General features: G+C 43.6%; 1 protein-coding gene across 2 annotated transcripts in view; it reads right to left on the bottom strand.

Moving 5' to 3' along the window:
* Window positions 1-9,425: 9,425 nt before the first annotated feature.
* col18a1a (collagen type XVIII alpha 1 chain a) overlaps window positions 9,426-21,334 on the bottom strand; it is a 58,349-nt gene continuing 46,440 nt past the window's right edge. For both annotated transcript variants that reach the window (XM_086145415.1, XM_086145414.1), the window contains 26 exons: window positions 21,105-21,236; window positions 20,489-20,560; window positions 20,382-20,408; window positions 20,194-20,292; window positions 18,758-18,793; window positions 18,550-18,639; window positions 18,426-18,455; window positions 18,201-18,236; window positions 17,722-17,781; window positions 17,549-17,626; window positions 16,938-16,973; window positions 16,702-16,755; window positions 16,530-16,598; window positions 16,230-16,304; window positions 16,107-16,137; window positions 15,193-15,246; window positions 15,066-15,100; window positions 13,914-14,042; window positions 13,647-13,806; window positions 13,495-13,559; window positions 12,655-12,783; window positions 12,466-12,498; window positions 12,103-12,396; window positions 11,637-11,834; window positions 11,433-11,548; window positions 9,426-10,493 (listed from right to left, as the gene is read on the bottom strand). In XM_086145415.1, coding sequence (XP_086001541.1) covers window positions 10,283-10,493; window positions 11,433-11,548; window positions 11,637-11,834; window positions 12,103-12,396; window positions 12,466-12,498; window positions 12,655-12,783; window positions 13,495-13,559; window positions 13,647-13,806; window positions 13,914-14,042; window positions 15,066-15,100; window positions 15,193-15,246; window positions 16,107-16,137; window positions 16,230-16,304; window positions 16,530-16,598; window positions 16,702-16,755; window positions 16,938-16,973; window positions 17,549-17,626; window positions 17,722-17,781; window positions 18,201-18,236; window positions 18,426-18,455; window positions 18,550-18,639; window positions 18,758-18,793; window positions 20,194-20,292; window positions 20,382-20,408; window positions 20,489-20,560; window positions 21,105-21,236 — 2,349 coding nt within the window. In that variant the 3' untranslated portion in view covers window positions 9,426-10,282. The remainder of the gene's footprint in view (window positions 10,494-11,432; window positions 11,549-11,636; window positions 11,835-12,102; window positions 12,397-12,465; window positions 12,499-12,654; window positions 12,784-13,494; window positions 13,560-13,646; window positions 13,807-13,913; window positions 14,043-15,065; window positions 15,101-15,192; window positions 15,247-16,106; window positions 16,138-16,229; window positions 16,305-16,529; window positions 16,599-16,701; window positions 16,756-16,937; window positions 16,974-17,548; window positions 17,627-17,721; window positions 17,782-18,200; window positions 18,237-18,425; window positions 18,456-18,549; window positions 18,640-18,757; window positions 18,794-20,193; window positions 20,293-20,381; window positions 20,409-20,488; window positions 20,561-21,104; window positions 21,237-21,334) is intronic.

Consider the following 21,334-nt stretch of genomic DNA (forward strand, 5'->3'; position numbering starts at 1 on the left):
CTACGCAGACTTCTCATAGCAACGAGATCAGACAATGTCTGCAACTTTGGGTCCACCTTATATACTCTTGCCTAATTAGTGGGATTGTTTCCTGGTGAGGCGTGTTCACCAGGTGCAGGGGATAACTGCCTTGATTGCTGTGCCACCTGCCTGGGGATCCGATGAGTCGTGACAATGTGCATGTATAGTTATTCATTTAAATGTATCTCTGCGTTTTGTATTTTAATTTAGAGTATATATATTTATATATATATATATGTGTGTGTGTGTATATATATATATATATATATATATATATATATATATATATATAAAATGGATTTATCTATTTATATTCATCTACTCTTCTCCTTTTGGCTTTTCCCTTTTTTATATTTATTAAGTATATTTATGTCTATAAATAAAATATCTTATTCGTTCATTTGATTATATTTATATGTATGTATGTATGTATGTATGTATGTATGTGTGTTGGTGTATATAGACATTTATTTATATGTATATATTTGTATATGTGTATGAATATGTATTAACACACTTCAATACATGATAATGCATGGTAAGTATACACGTACAGATATATATGTGTCTATATACTGTATATATTCATATATATGCACATTTCTTATCCACACACATAAATAGCTATTATTACATTAAAATATAATGAACAAGTCCATTTTTTATGTCAGACAGTTCCGAAAGTTAAAGCCATATATTATAAAATTTTATTAGAAGTACAGTGAAATAAATCAAACCAATATTTCTTGAACTGTTGATGATTGCAGCTTACAGAAAATGAAAATGAAAATTCAGCATTTCAGAAAATTAGAAAATCACACAAGATCGATAAATAAAGGAGATTTAAGCAATGTATGCTCATTTCTGTGCGCTCGATACTTGCATGAATTACTGCGTTCCGGCATGGAGGCCAACATTCTGTGGCTCTGCTCAGTTGGAAGGGAAGTCCAGGTTGCTTTGCTGGTGGCCTTCAGTGCATCTGTATTGTTGGGTCTGATGTCGCTCAGCGTCGTCTTGACAACAACCCAATTTCTTCTCCCCGGGGCTCAGGTCAGGGCAGTTCACTGGAGAATCGAGGCGCTAAGTCCTTGTGGAAGAAGAAATCAGCATCTCCATTAAGCTAATCAGCAGAGGGAAGCCCAGGGGGCTCTCAAGGCACTGCACCCCAAACCATTGCGGACTGTGGAAACATCTCACACTGGATTTCAAGCGACATGGATTCTTTGCCTCTTCACTCGTCCTTCACGGTCTGGACGTTGATATCCAAAGGATTCCCTTTCATTTGAGAAGAAGTTTTTGGACCAAGGAGCAACTGGTAGGATGCTTCTGACCTTGTCTCTGGTTCAGGACATGAGGAACACGACATTTGTAGAGCTGATTCTGGCCTTGGCCCACTCCTTGTGAAGCTCACCCCAAATCTTGGATCGATTTTGCTTAATAATCCGCCCCCAAGGCTAAATTTCGTCCCTTCTGCTGGCACACATTTTTCTGCCACAGGTTTTCCCTCAACTCTCGACCATTCTAGGTGTTTTGAGTTTACTAGCCGTTCACATTATGACACCATGACTTTCCGATATAGTGACTTTTCCAGCTTTTTCACCATCCATTTTCACCATTTTTACTATTCATGCTACGGATGCAGTACTTGCCCAAAGAATGCTGGTAGAGAGGTACAGAGAAGATCAGAAGGAGCTGCATTGTGTTGTTGTGGAATTTTTTGGAGGCTCCTTTAAGAAAGTGGGTGAATAATAAAGAATGGTCACAATGGTCTTTGTGTGTTTATTTTGAGGCCTCAAAGGGTACAAGTCATGTAGAGTAGTCTGCAGGAGAGTACAAAGAACACGTGGTTGGGCTGGGTTTGTATGCATAGAGGAGGCACCACCTTGAAGGATACAGTCAAGAGAATTGTCTGGTCCCATGGTGGTCCTACGGTAAGAAAGGAGGTGACATCTTGAAGGACACATTCCGTCAGTCAAGAGATGTGACTAGTTGATTTTTCGTATGAGGCACAGAAGGGCACATGGTTTGGAGGACACATTGTCTAGAAGGCAGACAGTTGACCAAGCAAGGACACCTCCTTCTAGGCTGAGTACCTGCTATTGTTTTGACTTGTCTATCATCCTCCCCTCTCCATGGAAACATGGGTTCAGATAATAAGCATAGTTTTCCACAGAACAGTAAAGCTACAAAGGTACATAAAATATTTCCACAACAGTGTCTTTGTAGACTTAGAAAAAGCATACAAACATGCCAAGAGGAGAACTCTGGTAATGTATGAGGAAATCTGGAGTGGCAGAGAAGTATATTAGACTGGTGCAGGACATGTATGCCAGCTGGGAGATAGTGATGTGGTGTGCTATAGGTGTGACAGAGAAGTTCAAGCTGGAGGTGGGACATCAGGGATCAGCTCTGAGCCCCTTCTTGTTTGCAGTGGTGATGGGCAGGCTGACAGATAAGGTTGCAGATGAGGTATAGATGAGGAGACAGGAATCTCCATGGACCATGATGTTGGCAGATGACATTGTGATCTGCATTGAGAGCATCTTGAGAGGTTGAGGTATGCGCAAGAAAACAGAGGAATGAAGGTGAGTCACAGCAAGACAGAATAAATGCGTGTTAATGAGGGGAGCCCAAGGGGAATAGTGAAGCTGCAGGAAGCGGCGATGAAGACGGTGGATGGTTTTAAGTACTGAGGTTCAACAGAGCAATGGAGAAGAGGTGACATCAGTGATGACGTATGCTTTGGAGACAGTGGAACTGAAAAGAAGACAGGAGGCAGAGCTTGAGGTCGCAGAGATGTAGATGTTGAGGTTCTTTTTGGGAGTGACAAGGATGGATAGGATCAGGAATGACTCCATCAGAGGGACAGCACATGGTGGATGTTTTGCAGAGAAGGTCAGTGAAGCCGGACTGAGATGGTTGGGTCATGTACAGAGGAGGGATCGTGAATATATCGGTAGAAGGGAGCTGAGGTTGGAGCTGAAGACCAGAGGAAGGCTGGAGAGAAGATTCATGGATGTAGTGATAGAGGACATGAAGTTAGCTGGAGTGAGAGAACAGGATCCAGAGAAGAGGGTTAGATGAAGGAGGCTGATTGGCTCTGGCCCCTGAAGGGAAAAGCCCAAAGGAGAAGAAGAAGATTATCCGTAGGGCAGATCCAGCAAAAGTCAAGAAATAAAGGCTTGCTCTATGTACACTTAGCCATACACACATACATGGTTGTGTGTGTGTAGTGCGTATAGATGCATATGTACAAATACACCAACACACACTCATGCACATAAACACACACACGTGGTGACAGGCTGTAATGAAGACACCCCCCCCCCCCCCCCCCCCCCCCGCGCGCTATCATTACCATGGCAGTGTCAGCACTCGCTACTTGGCTATTACTTAGCTATTACTTAGCGCACACTAAATTTAGCTTTCCCCCGGGCAGCCGCGGGTGAAGCCACCTGGGAGCCATTACGCCCCCCCGACCACCAACGCCTCAGCAAGTTGTCCTCTAAGACGGGGAGATCCGGTCCCTCCTCCTCCTCTTTGTCCTCCTCCGTCTTTTCAGCCGAGAAGTTTGTTTTTTGTTCTCTGGGTCTTTTGTCTTTGCGGTCATTATTTTAGCGAAAAAAAAACAACAAAAATGATAAATATATACAAACATAATACATACTACTACAACTAATAACACTAATTATACATGTGCATTAATGATAATAATAATAATAATAATGATAATCTTCTTCTTCTTCTACTTTCAGGTTTACCCTTCAGGGTCGCCATAGCGAATCAACATTCTCCATCTAACCCTATTCTCTGTATCCTCCTCTCTCACACCAACTACCTTCATATCCTCTCTCACTACGTCCCTAAATCTTCTCTTTGGTCTTCCTCGAGACCTCCTGCCTGGCAGCTCCAATTCCAGCATCCGTCTACCAATATATTCTCTATCCCTCCTCTGTACATGACTGAACCATCTCAGTCTGGCTTCTCTGACCTTCTCTCCAAAACATCTAACATGCGCTGTTCCTCTGATAGACTCATTCCTGATCCTATCCATCTTGGTCACTCCCAAAGAGAACCTTAGCATCTTCATCTCTGCAACCATCTTCTGCCTCCTGTATTTTGGTCATTGTCACTGTCTCTTGGCTATACAGCATCGCTGGTCTCACCACTGTCTCCTCCACCTTTCCTTTCATTCTAACTGATAGTCTTCTATCACATAGGACCCCTGACACTTTTCTCCACCCATTCCAACCTGCTTGGACCCGTCTCTTCACCTCTTTTCCACACTCTCCGCTGCTCCGGACTGTTGACCCTAAGTACCTGCAATCCTCCAACTTCTTTATCTCCACTCCCTGTAGCCCCACCGTTCAACCTGGGTTCCTCTCATTCACACACACATATTCTGTCTTGCTCTGACTAACCTTAATTCCTCTCCTATTCAGAGCATACCTCCACCTCTCTAGATTTTTCTCAACCATTTCCCTGCTCTCATTACAAATCAAAATGTCAAATGCAAACCACTGCAAACAAGAAGGGGCTCAGAGCTGATCCCTGATGGAGTCCCACCTCCACCTTGAACTTCTCTGTCACACCTACAGCACATCGCACCACTGTCTCACAGCTAGCATACATGCAAAATGCAATGCAGCTCCCTCTGGCCTTCTCTGTGCTTCTCTATTAGCATTCCCAAAGCAAATACTGCATCTGTTGTACTCTTTCTAGGTATGCAGCCAAACTGCTGTTCGCAAAGGCTGACTTAAGTTTCCACTACTCTTTCCCATAACATCATTGTATGGCTCATCGACTTTATCCCTCTATAGTTGCCACAATTTTACACATCCCCCTTATTCTTAAAAATGGGCACCAAGACACTTTGTCTCCATTCCCCAGGCATCTTCTCACTCTCTAAGATCCTGTTGAATAATCTAGTCAGAAAATCTACCGCTGCCTCTCCTAGACACTTCCATGCCTCCACAGGTATATCATCAGGACCAACTGCTTTTCCACTCTTCATCCTCTTCAATGCCTTCCTCACTTCACTTTCACTAATCTCTGCTACTTTGTGGTCTACAATAGTCATCTCTTCTACCCTTCCCTCTCTTTCATTTCCTCATTCATCAGCTCTTCAAAGTACTCTTTCCATCTCCTATCACTCTTCTGGCAACTGCCAACCCATTTCCTTCTCCATCCTTAATCACCCAGACCTACTTTACATCCTTTCAATCTCTATCTCTGTTTTGCCAATCTGTATAGATCATTCTCTCCCTCCTTACTGTCCAACCGAGCATACAAGTCATTGTATGCCCTTTGTTTTGCCTCTGCTACCGCTATCTTTCCCTTGCGACGAATCTCCATGTACCCCTGTCCGTTCTCATCAGTCCCCTCAGTATCCCACTTCTTTGCCAACAGCTTTCTTTTTATATACTCATGCTTTTCCTCATTCCACTGCTAAGTCTCCTTATCTACTTTCCTTCCAGATGATCCACCAAGTACTATCCTACCTGTCTCCCTGATAACATTAGCTGTAGTTGTGCAATCATCTGGAAGTTCTCCCTGACCACCCAGAGCCTTTCTCAACTCCTCCCCGAAAACCATACAACACTCCACCCTTTTCAGCCTCCACCACTTTGTCCTATGCGCTGCTTTTGTCCTCTTGATCTTCATCCTACAAACAACCATCCTATGTTGTCTGGCTACACTCTCACCTAAAACTACTTTGCAGTCACTGATCTCCTTCAGGTTACCACGTCTATACAAGATGTAGTCTACCTGTGTGCTCCTACCTCCGCTCTTATAAGTTTTCCTATGTTTCAGTCTTTTCTGGAGAAAAGTGTCCACTTCAGCCATTTCCATACTATTTTGCAAAGTCTACCATCATCTGTCCCAGAAAGAAATGGATGGATGTTTATTAATAATAATCATAGTATAAAAATGGTAACAACAATGTCAACAACAACAATAATATAACGATAATATAACAATTAAAATTATACAATAAAAATTATAACTATATTTATGATAAAAATGGTAATAGTGGCAATAATCATAACAAAACTAGCAGCAACAACAATAATAAGAAGAATAGTTTTAATTATCGTTATCATATATTATCATTATTATAAAAATGGCAACAATAATAATATACATACATAAATACATGAGTAAAAGATTAAATCTTAGCATTTTTACTAGTAGTAGTAGTAGTATTATCAGAAATAGTGTTGTAATTTAGATAAACATTTAGATAAACGTGCCAGGAATTGGTCTTATTTCCATTTTGAATTATATATTATATAATATATCATATACTAATAGCTGATACTATTATTATTATTGTTGTTGTGTTATAGTCATAGTAGCAGCAGAAGCATCAGTAGCAGTATATTCTATTTGTAGTAATTTAATTTAGATGCCTAGATTACTTGGAATTTATTATCCATTCCAATTTTTGATGTCAGAGAATGATGAAGTGTATTTCGGGTCGGCGTCTCCGCCCCCCCATCTCTCATCCCCGCCCGGGTGGATAATCCCGCCAGATTAGATCCATCCGTCCACGTCCGTCCGTCCGTCCGTCCGTCCGTCTGTCAGTCAATGCTGTCGCGCCACCGAGCCTACCCGCCGAGCCTGTAAGCCGCGGCCCGCGAGGCAGATTTGACGAACGCGACGGGGAAAGCGAAGGGGGAAGCAGCTGTGTTTACTGATTATTACGGGATGCTGCTTGGGGCAGAGGGGTGGGTGGGGGTTAAAATCAGGGTTTCTGGGCTGTCAATCATGCTGGAAGCGCCGCTCACACACTATTAACGCCCACAAGTACAACTTTGCAAACTTGGAAATCAAAGAATGGCCAAAGGGGCCGAATGCCATTAGCTCTGGTACGTTACTAACTATTAGTTCTTCAGTTTCATAATTTTCAAGAATCTTGCTGCAATTAGCTCCCCTTGAACATGGTGAGAACATGGCCAAAGCAGGACATTGGATGCCACCTAAAAGCTAACCTGAAGTGAAGCTGAAACTGTCATTAGCTGCCTGACAAAGATAGCAACGCTGTAAGATACAAAATTTGGCAATTTCTAAAAAATCCAAAAACAAGAAAAAGGGCTACTCTTGTCACAAAACCAATGCTGATGCTAGTTGCCGGACATTGGCAGTGAAAGCTATCAAGTATCATCAGGGACACTTTTATCTTAAACTTTAGCATTGAAAGCTAGTGGGTACAACTAGCTATAATTTTCAAACATCTTGTGGCGGTTAGCTCTTGGTGAACATGGTGAGAACACGGCCAGAACACGACATCGGATATCACCTATACGCTAACTTGACACTAAGCCGACATTATCATTAACTGTATGACGAAGCTGGCGACAGTTATTAGCAATGCTGAAAAACTGGTACCAAAATTTGGTATCTTCTCAAACATCTAAAAACAAGACAGAGTGCTAATCTCTTTGTAAAACCAATGCTATTGCTAGCTGCCAGACACTGCTCGTGAAACTAGAAAGTATAATCGGGGATGCTATTATCTTAAACATTAGCGGTTCATTAATGCCCAGCTTCTTTCTTAACATCTAAAACCAGACAAAATAAAATAAAATGTTAACTCTTGTGCATGTTACTAACTGCTAGCATTTCGTCCAGGCTAGCAAACAATTGGAGATAGAGGGAGGGAGCGGGGAGCTCACAAACCCCTGCTAACATTAGCCACTGGCTAGTTGGTGAAAGCAAGTAGGTACAAATAGCTATAATTTTCAAACATCTGGTGGCAATTAGCTCCCGGTGAACATGGTGAGAACATGGCTAGAACAAGCTAACTTGCTGTAAAGCCGATGCTATCATTGACAAAGCTAGTGACAGGAATCAGCAACGCTTTAAGATACACACCAAGAAAGATGAGATGAGATGAGATGAGAACAACTTTATTAATCCCGAAGGAAATTGTTGTGCCAGAGTTTCAAGTAAAAACATAACAGTAATAGATAATAGTGGGAAGGAGGAAGAATAAGAAATATAATGAAATATAAATTTCATCAGAAAGACCGCTAATCTCATTGAAAAAACAATATTATTGCTAGCTGCTAGATACTGCATATAAAAGCTAGCAAGATTGGGGACGCACCATGTCCCCGGTTCTTTCCCCCCCTTTTTGACACCTGGAAAATTAAAAAAAAACAAAAACAAAAAAGGGTGCAGAAACGCATTAGTGCCGGAAGCAACGAAAGAAAAGCTGGAGAAAAACAAAAAAAAATGTTAATTTATTTAACATATAAGCCATAAATGAGTGATGAGCAGCGGAACGCACATGCACACACCTCCATTATTCATGCAAAGGTCACCATTTACACCACAATCACAGACACAGAAGTACGTTAAGCTTCTGAGTGTGTTGGCGCCACCTGTGTCTGTGTCTTTGTGTGTGTGTGTGTGTGTGTGTGTGTGTGTGTGTGTGTGTGTGTGTGTGTGTGTGTGCGCGCTCTTAAAGAGTAGCGACTCGGGAGTAATTCAAATTAATCTTCTTAATCAAATATGGTCGTCAAACGCCCGCTCGCTTCCAGACTTCCAGATTTAAGGGGGGATTTTGCAGAGCCGCCGCTGACGACTGACCCAGTTCACGCCAAGACTCCCAGCCAATGGGTGTCAATCGCCGTTAATATGTATTTAAATATATCTTTATATATATCTTAAATAGATGTAAATCTTCCAGGCGAGCAGAGGAGCGGAGCTTCATCCTCACGGCGATTAACGTCCAGACCATCTATATATATATATATATATAAACATATATATGATCAGTTCATTAGTTAATTAGTGCAGTGCAGCAGCGCCTGTGCAGAGGCTCCATGTTCTCCACGTGTTTGTGTGAGGTTCCACAGGGTTCTCCGGGTTCCTTAGCAGTCCAAACACATAAGTCGTCCGGCATTGTAAGTGAATGGTTGTTGTTCTCCATTTGAATGACTGAAGGTGGTTGTGTATTGTATTGTGTACAATATGTATAAATTGTATATAAATTATTTCTGAATGAGTGAATGGTGTGTGTCCAAATAAAAATGTGAGTGAATGGTTGTGTCAGTATATGAGATGTGAATGAATGAGTGAATGGTGTGAGGATGGAGAAGAGCTGAAGAAACATATTCAAGCAGGTCGGAATGAGTGGAGAGAAGCCCCAAGTAAGGAATGGTGGAGAAGATGGAGGTGAGAGAAGACAGAGCTGGAGGCAGCAGAGATGAAGACGAGGATCTGGAATGAGGTCACTAGAGGGACAACACATGGAAGATGTTCTGGAGATACAGTCACACTTGGATGGTTGAGCAAGAAGAGGGAGAGGAGAGGGTTAGATGGAGGAAGATAATTTGCCTTGGAAGCTTTGGACGGACGTATGGAGGAGGAATCACATGGCGTAAACGCTGTGGTTGAAAAGGGAGGTTTATTCAGTGTTCGGGCAGGAGCAGTACACAACCAGGACGGGGGACAACAGCGTCCCCTAGAGGAACCAACAGGCATTTATTCATCCATTAATTGATTTATTGATCTAGAATCTGAGAGGCTCTGAGGGGGGAATGAGGCGCAGCTGTCAATCATCCTGCGCGGAGTCAGGTTAAAAAAAATTGAAAAGAAACAAAAAAAAAAAAAAAACCAGGGCCTTTTTTTTTTAGCTTAATTAGAATTATTTCTAAAAATCAGTTCATTTAGAAAATATTTTTCCGTTTTTTTTAAATCCTCACATAACTTCATTTAAAAAATAAATACCTATCATTATCTCCTTTTTTAAGATTTAAAATAGTCTTTGCTGCACCCCGTAGTTATCCCACATGAAATCTAAAAAAAAAAATTTAACATGAAAAAAAATGCTGAAAAAATAAACCGAAAAAGATCAATACATAAAATAATAATAATAAAAAATAAAACAGTCCACAAAGGTAGAAACTGATAACATTGAACAGAAGCGGACATATCGTACACGGGTTTCTTACTATAACATGGATACACTGGGAGAACGCATGTACTGCAGCTTTCCTGCCACCCCCCCCTCCACACACACACACACACACACACACACACACACACACACACACACACACACACATACATGCACACTCACGCAGACACACCATCCGTGAAGAAGCCCATTCGGTCCATCTCTTTGGCGATTTATGGAGAAAGGGTCGGGTGAAGGGGTTCCGCCCGGCGACAGGAAGCCACGAGTTCATTGGACGCCACAATCAGAGCTGCAGGAAAATGCGTCTCCTCGGACGCCAGACGGACGGTCTCATTTCCGGGAGTGCACAGTGAGGGCGTTCTCAATGCACAGGACAACGTATGAGCCGGAGCAGCTGCTGGAGTGCTGCAGCAGCAGGCCGCCGTGCAGCGGCGAGGCCAGGCCCGTCACCGCGCGCTCGCCGGCGCGCCACGTCTCGCAGTAGTGGTCCGTCTGGCGGTGACCTCTGGCGCTGGAGCCATGCCACACCATCTTCTCTGGCCTGGTGGAAGCGGGGATAGGAAAAGATCTGGGATGAGGCTACTTTCAGGATTTTCAAACTAACATTAAAAAAAAAAAAAAAAAAAGGAATCCAACAGACTATAGTTGCTGTTTTAGGTTTTTTTTTTTCAAAGTGTTTTTTTGACAAAATGAAATCGTACTATCTTGTGAATAAAAGATTTGTGATTTTTTTTTTTTTTCATTTTTAATAATTTCTAGTGAATAACACATACTGCTGTGTAATCCTCATTGAATAACATTGTAATCTGTATTTAATTTGAACTAAAATTAAATCCAGTGATTGGTATTTAAAAAGAAAAATATGCATTGAATTGAAATTAAAAGGCATTTAAATAGATTATATTGACATGAAGTGACATAATGTAAATTAGTTATAATTTAGGGGAAAATCACAACAAAGCAAAAATGAAGAAGTCAGAAGTTGTAAAAAAATGGTGTTGAAATTAAAATGAAATTAATATGAAAAATTTCACAGGAAAGAACAAAAAAAAACAACTTTACAAGAAATGAAGCAAAAAAATATTTCTATAAATTATAGCCGGGGGGGAAGGTGATGATAATATTTAAATAAATTAAAATGTAGACGAAAGAAAAAACAAACAAAAATGAGAAAGGATAAAATTGTAATACCACAAAAGATTGCATTAAAATCAAAATAAATGAATATGAATGAAGTCATGATTTTAGAGGAAAGAAGGAAAATACATAACCTTATGAGAAATTCGTTTAGTTGGTACGGAATTTATATAGAGATTCAATAAAAATCCCTTTCACAAAGAACTAAGAATCCCTGCGAACCACTGCTAAACCCTGCTAACTGCTGTGCCTTACTCTCTGCCCAAATGTTTGGAAATCAGTTACATCACAGTTCCATCCAAAAAATAGAAAATGGCCCCCACAGGAAGGGGCGGAGTCTCACCAGGCGCTGTCCCTGAGGATGTCTCTGCCATCGAAGGAGTAGATGGGCACACCGTCCCTTATCGTTTCAGGGCGATCACTGAAGAGGGACTCCCAGCTGCTGAACAACACTTGGTTCTGTGGGGGGAAGCATACAAGTACGACAGGATTGAACCAGAGTTAGCTGTCAAACACGCAGCTCGGTGTCACCACGGCGAAGCCCGACCTTCAGGTTGACTATGGGGTAGCTGTCTCGGTCCGACTTGCGGACAATGGTGTAAAGGTCCTGGAGCTTGGAAGACAGGAAGGCCCTGAAGGTGCCCTTCAGGCCCACGGCACGAGCTTGCTGGAAGCACAGGAAGTCAGCGCCCCGGATGCCGCGCATGTTGCCCGTCTGCGGCGCGTTAAGGGCGACGAGGTGCAGCTGCGGGAGACACCGGACGGTCAGAGGTCTTGCGCTCTGACCAAAACATCTCAACATCTCACAGCCATGCCTGGCTATTTTTACCAAATTGCCTAGTAGGAGTTAACTTTATTGACACTACAATCTTGCTGTATACTTCCTACAGACTGTGGCTGTTTCTACCGGTGTGGCTTATGCTAGCCAGACCAGCACTGCTCACTGGGTAGCCTACCTAAAAAAACAAAGAAGTAAACCATGCTTTTGGATGTTAGCGAGGGACTGGACTCACTCCAGTTGCAGCAGAGTCCACGGCTGGCGGGACTACCGGCACACTGGGGTGCCGCTGGGGTGTGACAGGGTATCTCCTGTCCGTCTGCTGGGTGACCAGCCGCCCGTCTGTCTGACCCGTGTGCCTGGGATCCGGGAACCTGGGGTCGTAGTACGCGGGGTATCTGGGCTCCTCGGGTGGCTCGACAGGCCGGGTGGCGGAGGCGCTCTGGGAGTAATGGCCGGCCCGGTTGTTGTCGTTGGCCTGGGGGTAGAGGACTGCAGGTGGAGGCTGAGCCTCCGCCACCTCATTCTCCTACCAACAGGGAACTGTCAGTAACGTCGAAAACAATGGAAAACAGTAAAAACCTGTTGTCAGACTTACCAGATCTCTGAAGAAGGAACTATAGTCGCCCAGCTGTGGAGGAAATGCACAGGTTACTAGCATCACATCAGCGCAGGTGGAGGTCCCCCAGTGTCCATACAGCCGAAGGAGTGACCAGAACTCTCACCTCGGACTGTACCATTTCTATATTTATTATATATTTCTATGTATGTGTGTAAGTGACAATACCATGACTTGCCGCAGTCCATCGCGGACTCGCAGGTAGAGGTCTGCCCGGTCAATGATGTAGATGAGGCTGCCCTCGGCCTGCCGCCTCGCCGTGGCCATCATGGTTTCATATGACCTCAGGACTGTGACCTGGGGAAAAACACCCAAATCAAAAATGGACTGTGAGGTTTGCAGATGACACTGTGAGCTGTGGTGAGAGCAGGAAGTAGGTGGAGGAATATCTAGAGGGCTGGAGGTTCAGACCTGGAAAGGAAGTGGATGAAAGTTAGCTGCAGCAGGACAGAATACATGTCTCTGAATGCAAGGGACCCGAGTGGAACAGTGAGGCTACAGGGAGTGGAGATGAGGAAGGTACCAAGAAGGAGTATCGAGGGTCAACGGTCTACAGCAATGGAGAAGAGTTGAAGAAACATGTGCAAGCAGGTTGGAATGGGTGGAGAAAATTGATAAAAGAGTATAAAAGGAAAGGTGAAGAAGATGGAGTGCCTGGTTTGGAGACACTGAGGAGAAGGCAGAAGGCAGCAGAGATGAGGATGTGGAGGTTCCTCTTCTGGAGGGAGGAGGATGAGAGATGCTTCAGAATGAGTCCAGAAGAAGTTCCAACGAAGGATAAAAAACTGACTTTGATTGTCTTTCAGTTTGCTGACAAAACCCTCATCTATTTAAGAGAGGAAGGAGCGTCAACTCGCCTGGACTAGCATATGATGTAACTGAAAGAAATTATCTAGAAGATGGCAATAGTAAGTCAGAACATTCGAAGAACATCAGAACAAGTGAGCAAAAGAGCGCTCTCCCAGTTGAGCTTAAAGCTGCGAGGGAGGAGGCCTCCGTGAAACTCACCCCTGATGAGAGGCCGGGGGTCCCCGGGGGCCCGGGAGGACCGGGAGGTCCAGGCAGACTGACAGCTGCAAAGAGAAACCACTTGTTTAAGACTCGGTCTTAAGAACACCTTTCCCCTTTGGACCAAGAACGACGAGGACAAGGAGACTCACACTGATTGGGTCGGTATGCTCCAGGCAGGGATGGAGAACCGGGTTGTCCTGGAGGTCCAGGGGGTCCAGGAGGACCCGGACGGCCATCATAACCAATACCTGGTGTGCCTGGGGGTCCCTGAGGTCCAGGGGGGCCGATTACGGAATCTCCCTTTGGACCCTAGCAAAACAAGGACTCTGTGATGTAAGATTTGTGTCCCAACACCTTTGATTCTGCTTTATTAACCGATCATAACATTTCTCTTGTTGAGGAGGGGGGGGACTTGCCTGCAGGCCTGGTTTTCCAGGAGACCCCGGCTGGCCCTGGACCCCGAATCGAGGGTCGTAGTACCCACCGCCAGGCTCTCCCTTCTCTCCTTTCACTCCCACATCGCCACGCTCACCCTTCAACTCATTCTGTCGGAAACAAAAGCGTTTCAGCACGACAGATAAAATTTAAAAGACAATCTATGAATTATACAGTACATATATATATATATACACATAACATGTAGGACACATGCATATTAATGTGGATATAAAGCTTGTGCTCAATAAGATATTGTTAAATATTTAAACATGAAATTAGGAAGATGAAGCTCAGATAGTGTTTTTGGATACATTGTTATAAAAATCATTAAAAAATCATAAAAATATGCAAATAATAAACCAATACTTCATATATCAATATTAAAAATATTGAATTAGAATGTCAAAAAGGGGCTTATTTCCGTCCAGAAATCAATCAGACTTCAACTTGATTGGAAGCTGATTGGAAGTTTGACAGGCAAACACCTGCAGTATCATTCTTTCATTCACTCATCACTTACACGCTAATCCTATCCCAGCGGTCATTGGGCGGGAGGCGGGGTTCACTCTGGACCAGCCCATATAGAGGCATACGACCAATTACCTCTCATTCACACCTCACATAGAGACGAACAACATTCACTCTGTCATTCACTTTATAAAGACATAAGAGCATTCGCGCTTTCACACACCGTATTGAGACATACAATTCTCTCATTTGCAGACATATCACAATTCACACATATTCACAAGTCATATCGATGCACAACTCTTCACTCACTTACAAATCATAAAGAGAGATACAACCATTCATTCATTCACAAGTCTTATCAAAACATATAAACCCTCACTCTCTCATATAGACATACGACAATTCACTCATTCACAAATCATATGGAGACAAACAATTCACTCATTCACCAGTCCTATCCAGACATACAACCATTTACATATAGACACACAATCATAAAGACTTACAATATACATATAAAAATCACTCTTTCACAAATAATATAGTCATATTGTGATATATAACCATTCAGTCATTCATAAGTCCTATCCAGACATACAACAATTCACTCATTCACAAATCACATGTAGACATGCAACCATTCTCCCTCATGTCCTCACCTTGAATGCGTAGATGTCAAAGTTAGATCCGGTTCCTGCAAACGTGGAGTCGATGTCAGTCCACAGGTACAAGTATTGGCGCACAGATTCACATATACGGTATGTGAAGTAACAGTCCTGGGATTACCTGGGACGCCGGGGAGGCCACGCTCGCCACGCTCGCCCTTTTCCCCTTTGGTTGCTGCAAGAAAGCATCACATGAAGGTGACATTGGGTCCCGTCTGAGGTCTCCAAAGACCTCCTCCTCCTCCTCCTCCTCCTCAGACGCCAGGAGACCCGAGGCTTTCATCTCCCGACAAAGGGAGGCAGATCCTCCTCGTCCAGATCAAGTTTAAGATGGAAAAGCCTTTCTAAGTCCTCTTTCAAAGTTCTCCACGTCCTAAAAACCTTGATATTGCTAAGAAGATATATATATTGCCAATCTCAAACTCCTCTATGTCTGAAGGTATCTTACCATGGTTCCTGCCCAGTGCCATCAGGATGTACCCTTATTAGATCTCCCAGCAGAAAACTGACAACGGAGGAACATCCTCCATCTTCTGCACTGAAAGAACCTCTTCTATCTTCTGCACTGAGGAACCTCCAATATATCTAACTGCACTGTGACATATCCAACATCTCCTGCGTTGAGAGATCTACAGTATCTCCTGCACTGAGGAGCATCCAACATCTACTGCACTGAGGAACCTCATCCATCTTCTGCACTGAGGAACCTCCAATATGTCTAACTGCACTGTGACACGTTCAACATCTCTTGTATTAAGAAGCCTACAGTATCTCCTGCACTGAGGGACCTCCAACTATAATGAGCAACCGCCAACATCTCCTGTACAGAGGAACCTCTAACATCTCCTGAACTAAGGCATCTCCAACATCTGCTGCACTGAGGAACCTCCAACAGCTGCTGTTCTCCATCTCAACATGTTCAAACATCATATTTCTATCTCAAAATATGTGTGTTTGTGTGTGTGTGTGTGTGTGTGTGTGTGTGTGTGTGTGTGTGTGTGTGTGAGTGAGCTCTCCGTAGGGGATAGGACATACCTGGGTAGTTCCTGGTCCGTTCATCAAAGGGCTGTGGACAAAAGGGAAATTACATTCTCAAAAAATTCTTTATTTTTTAACATATAAAGTTTTATCAATTCAACATCGTTATCGACAACTCACGTGTAAATTATCGACAGACACGGGGGGCCCCGGTGGTCCAGGGAGCCCAGGGGGTCCGGGGGGCCCAGGCACTCCCTGGGGAGAGACGGATCGGCCCTGTCAGACCAACAACAAGACCGCTTTCGCTAGTTAGCTAGCGGCTAAAATGCGCATGGCGTTGCTATGGCAGTGGGATCCAAAAAAACAATCCGACGTGTTTACTTATGGAAGGGGGCTCGTGGGAAAAACAAAAACGAGGGGGGAAAAAAAACAAGTTGGAGGACGGAGAGGAAGGTCATGCTAATACTTGCTAGCACTCACCGGGAAACCGAAGCCGCCTCCTCCTGGCTCTCCTTTCTCGCCCTTGTATCCATTTACGCCGGGGCGACCCTGGAGGGAGTAAGTCCGGATTTTCAGGATAAAAGTTCTTGCTGCAGCGTCGAGCATGTGTGTGAGTGTGTGTGTGTGTGTGTGAGATAGGAGGTCTACTCACGGGTCTTCCAGGCATCCCAATCTCACCCTTCAGCCCAGGAGGTCCGAAGGGACCCTGAACGAGGTTAGCGAGACACAAATTAGCGGAAAGGCAAACAGCTAACAAGCCCTGATTATTTTTATCTGATTGAGGAACTGGAGGTTCTTCTAAAACCCCCTTCATTCAAGAACAGAGAACGTGAGGAGCTTTGACATACAACCCCCTGATTTAAGAACACGGAACATGTGGACACTTACAGGAGGTCCAGGGTGTCCTGGAGGTCCAATGTCTCCCTGCAGGCAGAACAGGAGGAGGAGAAGGAGAAGAAGAAGGAGATGAAGAGGAACAAGAAGGAGGAGGGGAAGATGAAGATGGAGAAGAGGAATGACAGTAGATGTGAGTTCCAAGTTTGAAAAGTGCAATCATCTCCAGAAGCTCAGCAGATGTTTGTTCTCATTCCCTGCTCAATGCTGAGGAACCTCAGGGTATGTTCTCGTGGTCTTCGGGGTTCTGCAGCAACAGATGAAACCGGTTCCTCAAGAGCACATCTGGATCTCAACTTTCTTCCTGTTCAAAGTCCATCTTACGTAGGAATTTGTGCCACTCCATCTCTTCACAGTTTTTAAGTGGACCTTCTGCAGAACATCTGAAGGTCCCTCTAGTTCTTAGAGCAGAGCGAACCAGATGCCTGAACTGAATTTCTTTTTTTTTTTTTTTCAAGAAACTGTTTCTTTTTCTGTGACTTCCAGGTGGACTGATTCATGAAGAACTTTCACGTGAAGCACCTTGAGATGTACCTACACGATCTCAATGTTCCTCGATGTTCCTGTGCTTTTTTTAAAGGTATTGGAGAAGTTTTGGATCTCACCTTGGCACCGGTCAGCCCGTCCAGATATACGGGGTTCCCGTCGGGGCCGATGACCGAACCTGGCTCTCCTTTCTCCCCCTGGAAACCCAGGGAGAAAAACCTTCAGACCTCACACTGATGGCACAGAGGACCACCCGCATGTCTGGGAGCTCAGACGGCGTCTGCTGTCTGACCTTCACAGCCAAGCCTGGAAGACCTGGATCTCCTCGGTCACCCTTTGGACCCATCGGACCCTGAGGGGGTTGAGAGGGAATAACCCTGTTACCACAGGTCAGAGGACCATTCATTCATTCATTCATTCATTCATTCATTCATTCATTCATCTCATAGACATACAAACATTCACTCATTCATACATCACATAGATATGCAGCCATTCACTCATTCATTCAGATATCATAGCCATTTAATTATTCACTCATTACTATATAATACAGACATACCGCCATTCACTCATTCATTCACATCAGATATTCATTCATTTATCACATAGACACAACCATTCACTCATTCATTCATCATATTGATGGACAGTGATTCACCTAATCATTCATTCATTCATAAATCATATAGACATAAAAGGATTCACTCATTCATTCATACATACAACCATTCATAACACAGCCATAATGGAAATGTATGGGACACTCACAGGGAATCCGGCCTGTCCGGGTAATCCAGGTCCCCCCTACGGAGATTATACACACACACACACACACATTAATCCACAGCCAATATTAATTTTTCTCTCATTTTACGCCTTAGAGTTAATTTTAACTTAAACCTTACTACAAAATGTGTATTTCTACAAATATAAGTACTTCTGACGAGTATAAAAACTTTTACACCAAGGTGATTTGTGTGTATTCCTGCGTACCTGGGGGCCGACGCCGCCGCGGACACCGTCCTGCAGCCGCCGAGAGGAAAAACAAAAACAAAGATGTATGACATTAGATTGGCACCTTGTACTTCATGTACTCTCCGCACTCTGGTGTACGTACAATTTCACCGTTATGGTAGATGACTCTCCCCGGTGGGCCCGGTAGCCCCGGGGGTCCGGGCAATCCGGTCCCGTCCCGACCCGGTTCGCCCTGGAAACCCACAGATTTGAGATTTGAAAAGAAAATCCAGAAATCCAGAATTTATTCCACAATAAGAGCGTGAAGAAACTTCTCAGGGTGCTGTGGAGCTCCGAGGAGGAGGACTCACCCGATCCCCTCGATCGCCCCGGTCACCCTTTTGGCCCTGCAGAGGAAACGCACTCTGTCGTCAAGGCAACAAGAAACACACACTCCTGTTGCTGCGCTGAACAGCAACGCCCCGAAGTTTATAAGAAAATAAATAATAAAATTATAAATAATATACAGGTGATAAATACATACATTAATACAAGATGGATGAATAATTACATGACGAATAAATACATGAGTATGTGCCAATGACAAATAAAAAAGACGCCATATCAATAATAGATAGGATTGTATTTAAATATTGAACAAATAAATAGATGCATGAAAATGGCAAATAGATAAAAACAGTCAATAAATAAGACAGAAAACTAAATCCTAAATAGATAAAATGATATATTATAAATAAACAAATGGAGTAATACGAATGATAAATAAATAATATGTACTAATCTATGTAAATAATAATTACAATTATGTATAAATAATGCACAAATGAATAGATACAAGGAAATATTAAACCAATGAAACACTAAATAAATAAAAATTGAAAAGCAACTAATAATTAATAAATAAAATGGGCAAAATAAATTAGAAATAAATATATAATGAAATGAAAAATCTATGACTAAACCAGGATTTTTTTTTGGGGGGGGGGCTTTTAGATGATGAATCTCTTCATTTATTAATCTCATAATTCCAGCTGTCTTCCTTCACTAATATCATTATGTTCAGGCCTTCATGGTAAACTTGGGTGTATGTGTGTGTGTGTGTGTGTGTGTGGCACCATTTAAAGCACAATCTGGTGTCTCTGCGGGACCAGACGGGCCCTCAGCCGGCGGTCCCTTGGCTCTGGGAGTATTCCAGAACCAGCCACATTTCTAGCCCTCAACCAAGATGATCTGGATTATTTAATCCTCAATCCGTCCCAAACCGCCCCAGACGTCGGTTCAACCCATCGTCTCACACTTTGGAGCCCCACGGTGGCTGTATCTGTAACTACAGGCGTCAGGCTCTAATCTGGCAATAATCTAAGAACTATTTACCGAGACAGAGGAGGACATCGGTAAAATACGAGTGATTATTTTAAAAACTAAAATGATGTATGTGATGCGATGCCTCTGGAGAAATAATAAAATAATCTCATGAATACAGTTGCAAATTGATTTTTAAAATTAAAGGAAGTAGAAAAAAGAGCTTGCAGAAAATTGTGATATAAGTCATATATAATAGGACTAAAACAAGTGTCTGTGTGATGTTAAAATATTGTATTCTGTTTTAATTTGATTTTTTCCCCTTCGCTGACCTCCAAACCTGACGTCGCTCTGTGAGCCCAATTCCAATAAACTATCACTTTTTTGTGTACTCCAGGTTGTCTTCTCCTATGTGGAAAACCCTCCAGTGCCCCCTGGTGTTCTGGAGGTGCATTTTTGATTTTATTTTATTTTATTTTTGTACCTGAACCCCTGGGAAGCCATCCAGGCCGGGCTGCCCATCTCGTCCCACCGAGCCAGTCTCGCCCTTCTGGCCCGGGATCCCTGGCATCCCGGGTTTACCCTGCGGAGGACAACTAGCGTCACACCCGGGAAGGAGATGGTGGGGGGAGGGGGGGTCAAAACTGAAGCCCTGAAGGTGATGTAACTTACAGGAAGTCCTGGAAGGCCAGGAGGACCCTGAAAACACACAACCTCTGGTTAGCTTGACAAACTTTTAACCATTTCAGTCCACATGAAAACTTTGTAACGAGGCTAACCTGCACTCCCTCGGGTCCTCGCACTCCAGGAACCCCGTTGGAGAAAACGCCTCCCGATCCCTCCATGTCATCCTGTGAACGTAGAATGAATAATTCTGGGGGAGTGTTCTAAAATCGCTGGTTTGTTGAATGGAGTTTGGCGCCATAGACGTCACAGACTCCTTTCTGTGAGTCCCTTAAGTGTCTTGGGTGGAAGGAAGTCATGAAATTACTTCTTTTGGATGAAGCCGATAGCAAGTTACGAGACACAGCACCTCGTCCATTTATAACGTCAAAGACGGTCCAGAAGTTCTCCTCAGTTTTGTTTGTTCAATTCAATCAGCAGAACTCCATTCAGTAAACCCACAATTCTACCTGTTCCTCTTTTCCTTCCAGTGTGTACATTTACATGAACCACGTGAGATCACGGGGCGACATCTCGGCACAGGCTGCCATTAGCAACTCTACGTTAACTAGCATAACACTGCAGCGTAGGAAACCAGCAAGCTGAAATGTGCACACGTACTTAATTTTAGTAAAGGCACTAACGAGCTAGAGGCTGATCTACAGCTAGAACTGTAGTGCAAAGAGGCCACCTCAGAAAGTCGAGGTCCCCAAATCATCACACAGCACTTACAAATCCGACGCGGTAACTCTGCCCCGGGGGTCCAGGTGGTCCAGGAATACCGATGGGTCCGACGGGTCCTGGGAGTCCGGCCAGTCCTGGCTTTCCCGGTGGCCCCGGCAACCCAGGGTCTCCTCGGTCACCCTGAAAGATGGACACACAGCAGGTGCGCTCAGTTACCACGGTTATTATTCTAATAATACCAGTAATAATAATAATATTATTTTATTCACATAAGACGA

This window comes from Fistularia commersonii, chromosome 4 (genome assembly GCF_037954325.1).
Source record: "Fistularia commersonii isolate RoL2024-O1a breed Wild chromosome 4, RoL_Fcom_v1.0, whole genome shotgun sequence".
Taxonomy (NCBI): Eukaryota; Metazoa; Chordata; class Actinopteri; order Syngnathiformes; family Fistulariidae; genus Fistularia; species Fistularia commersonii.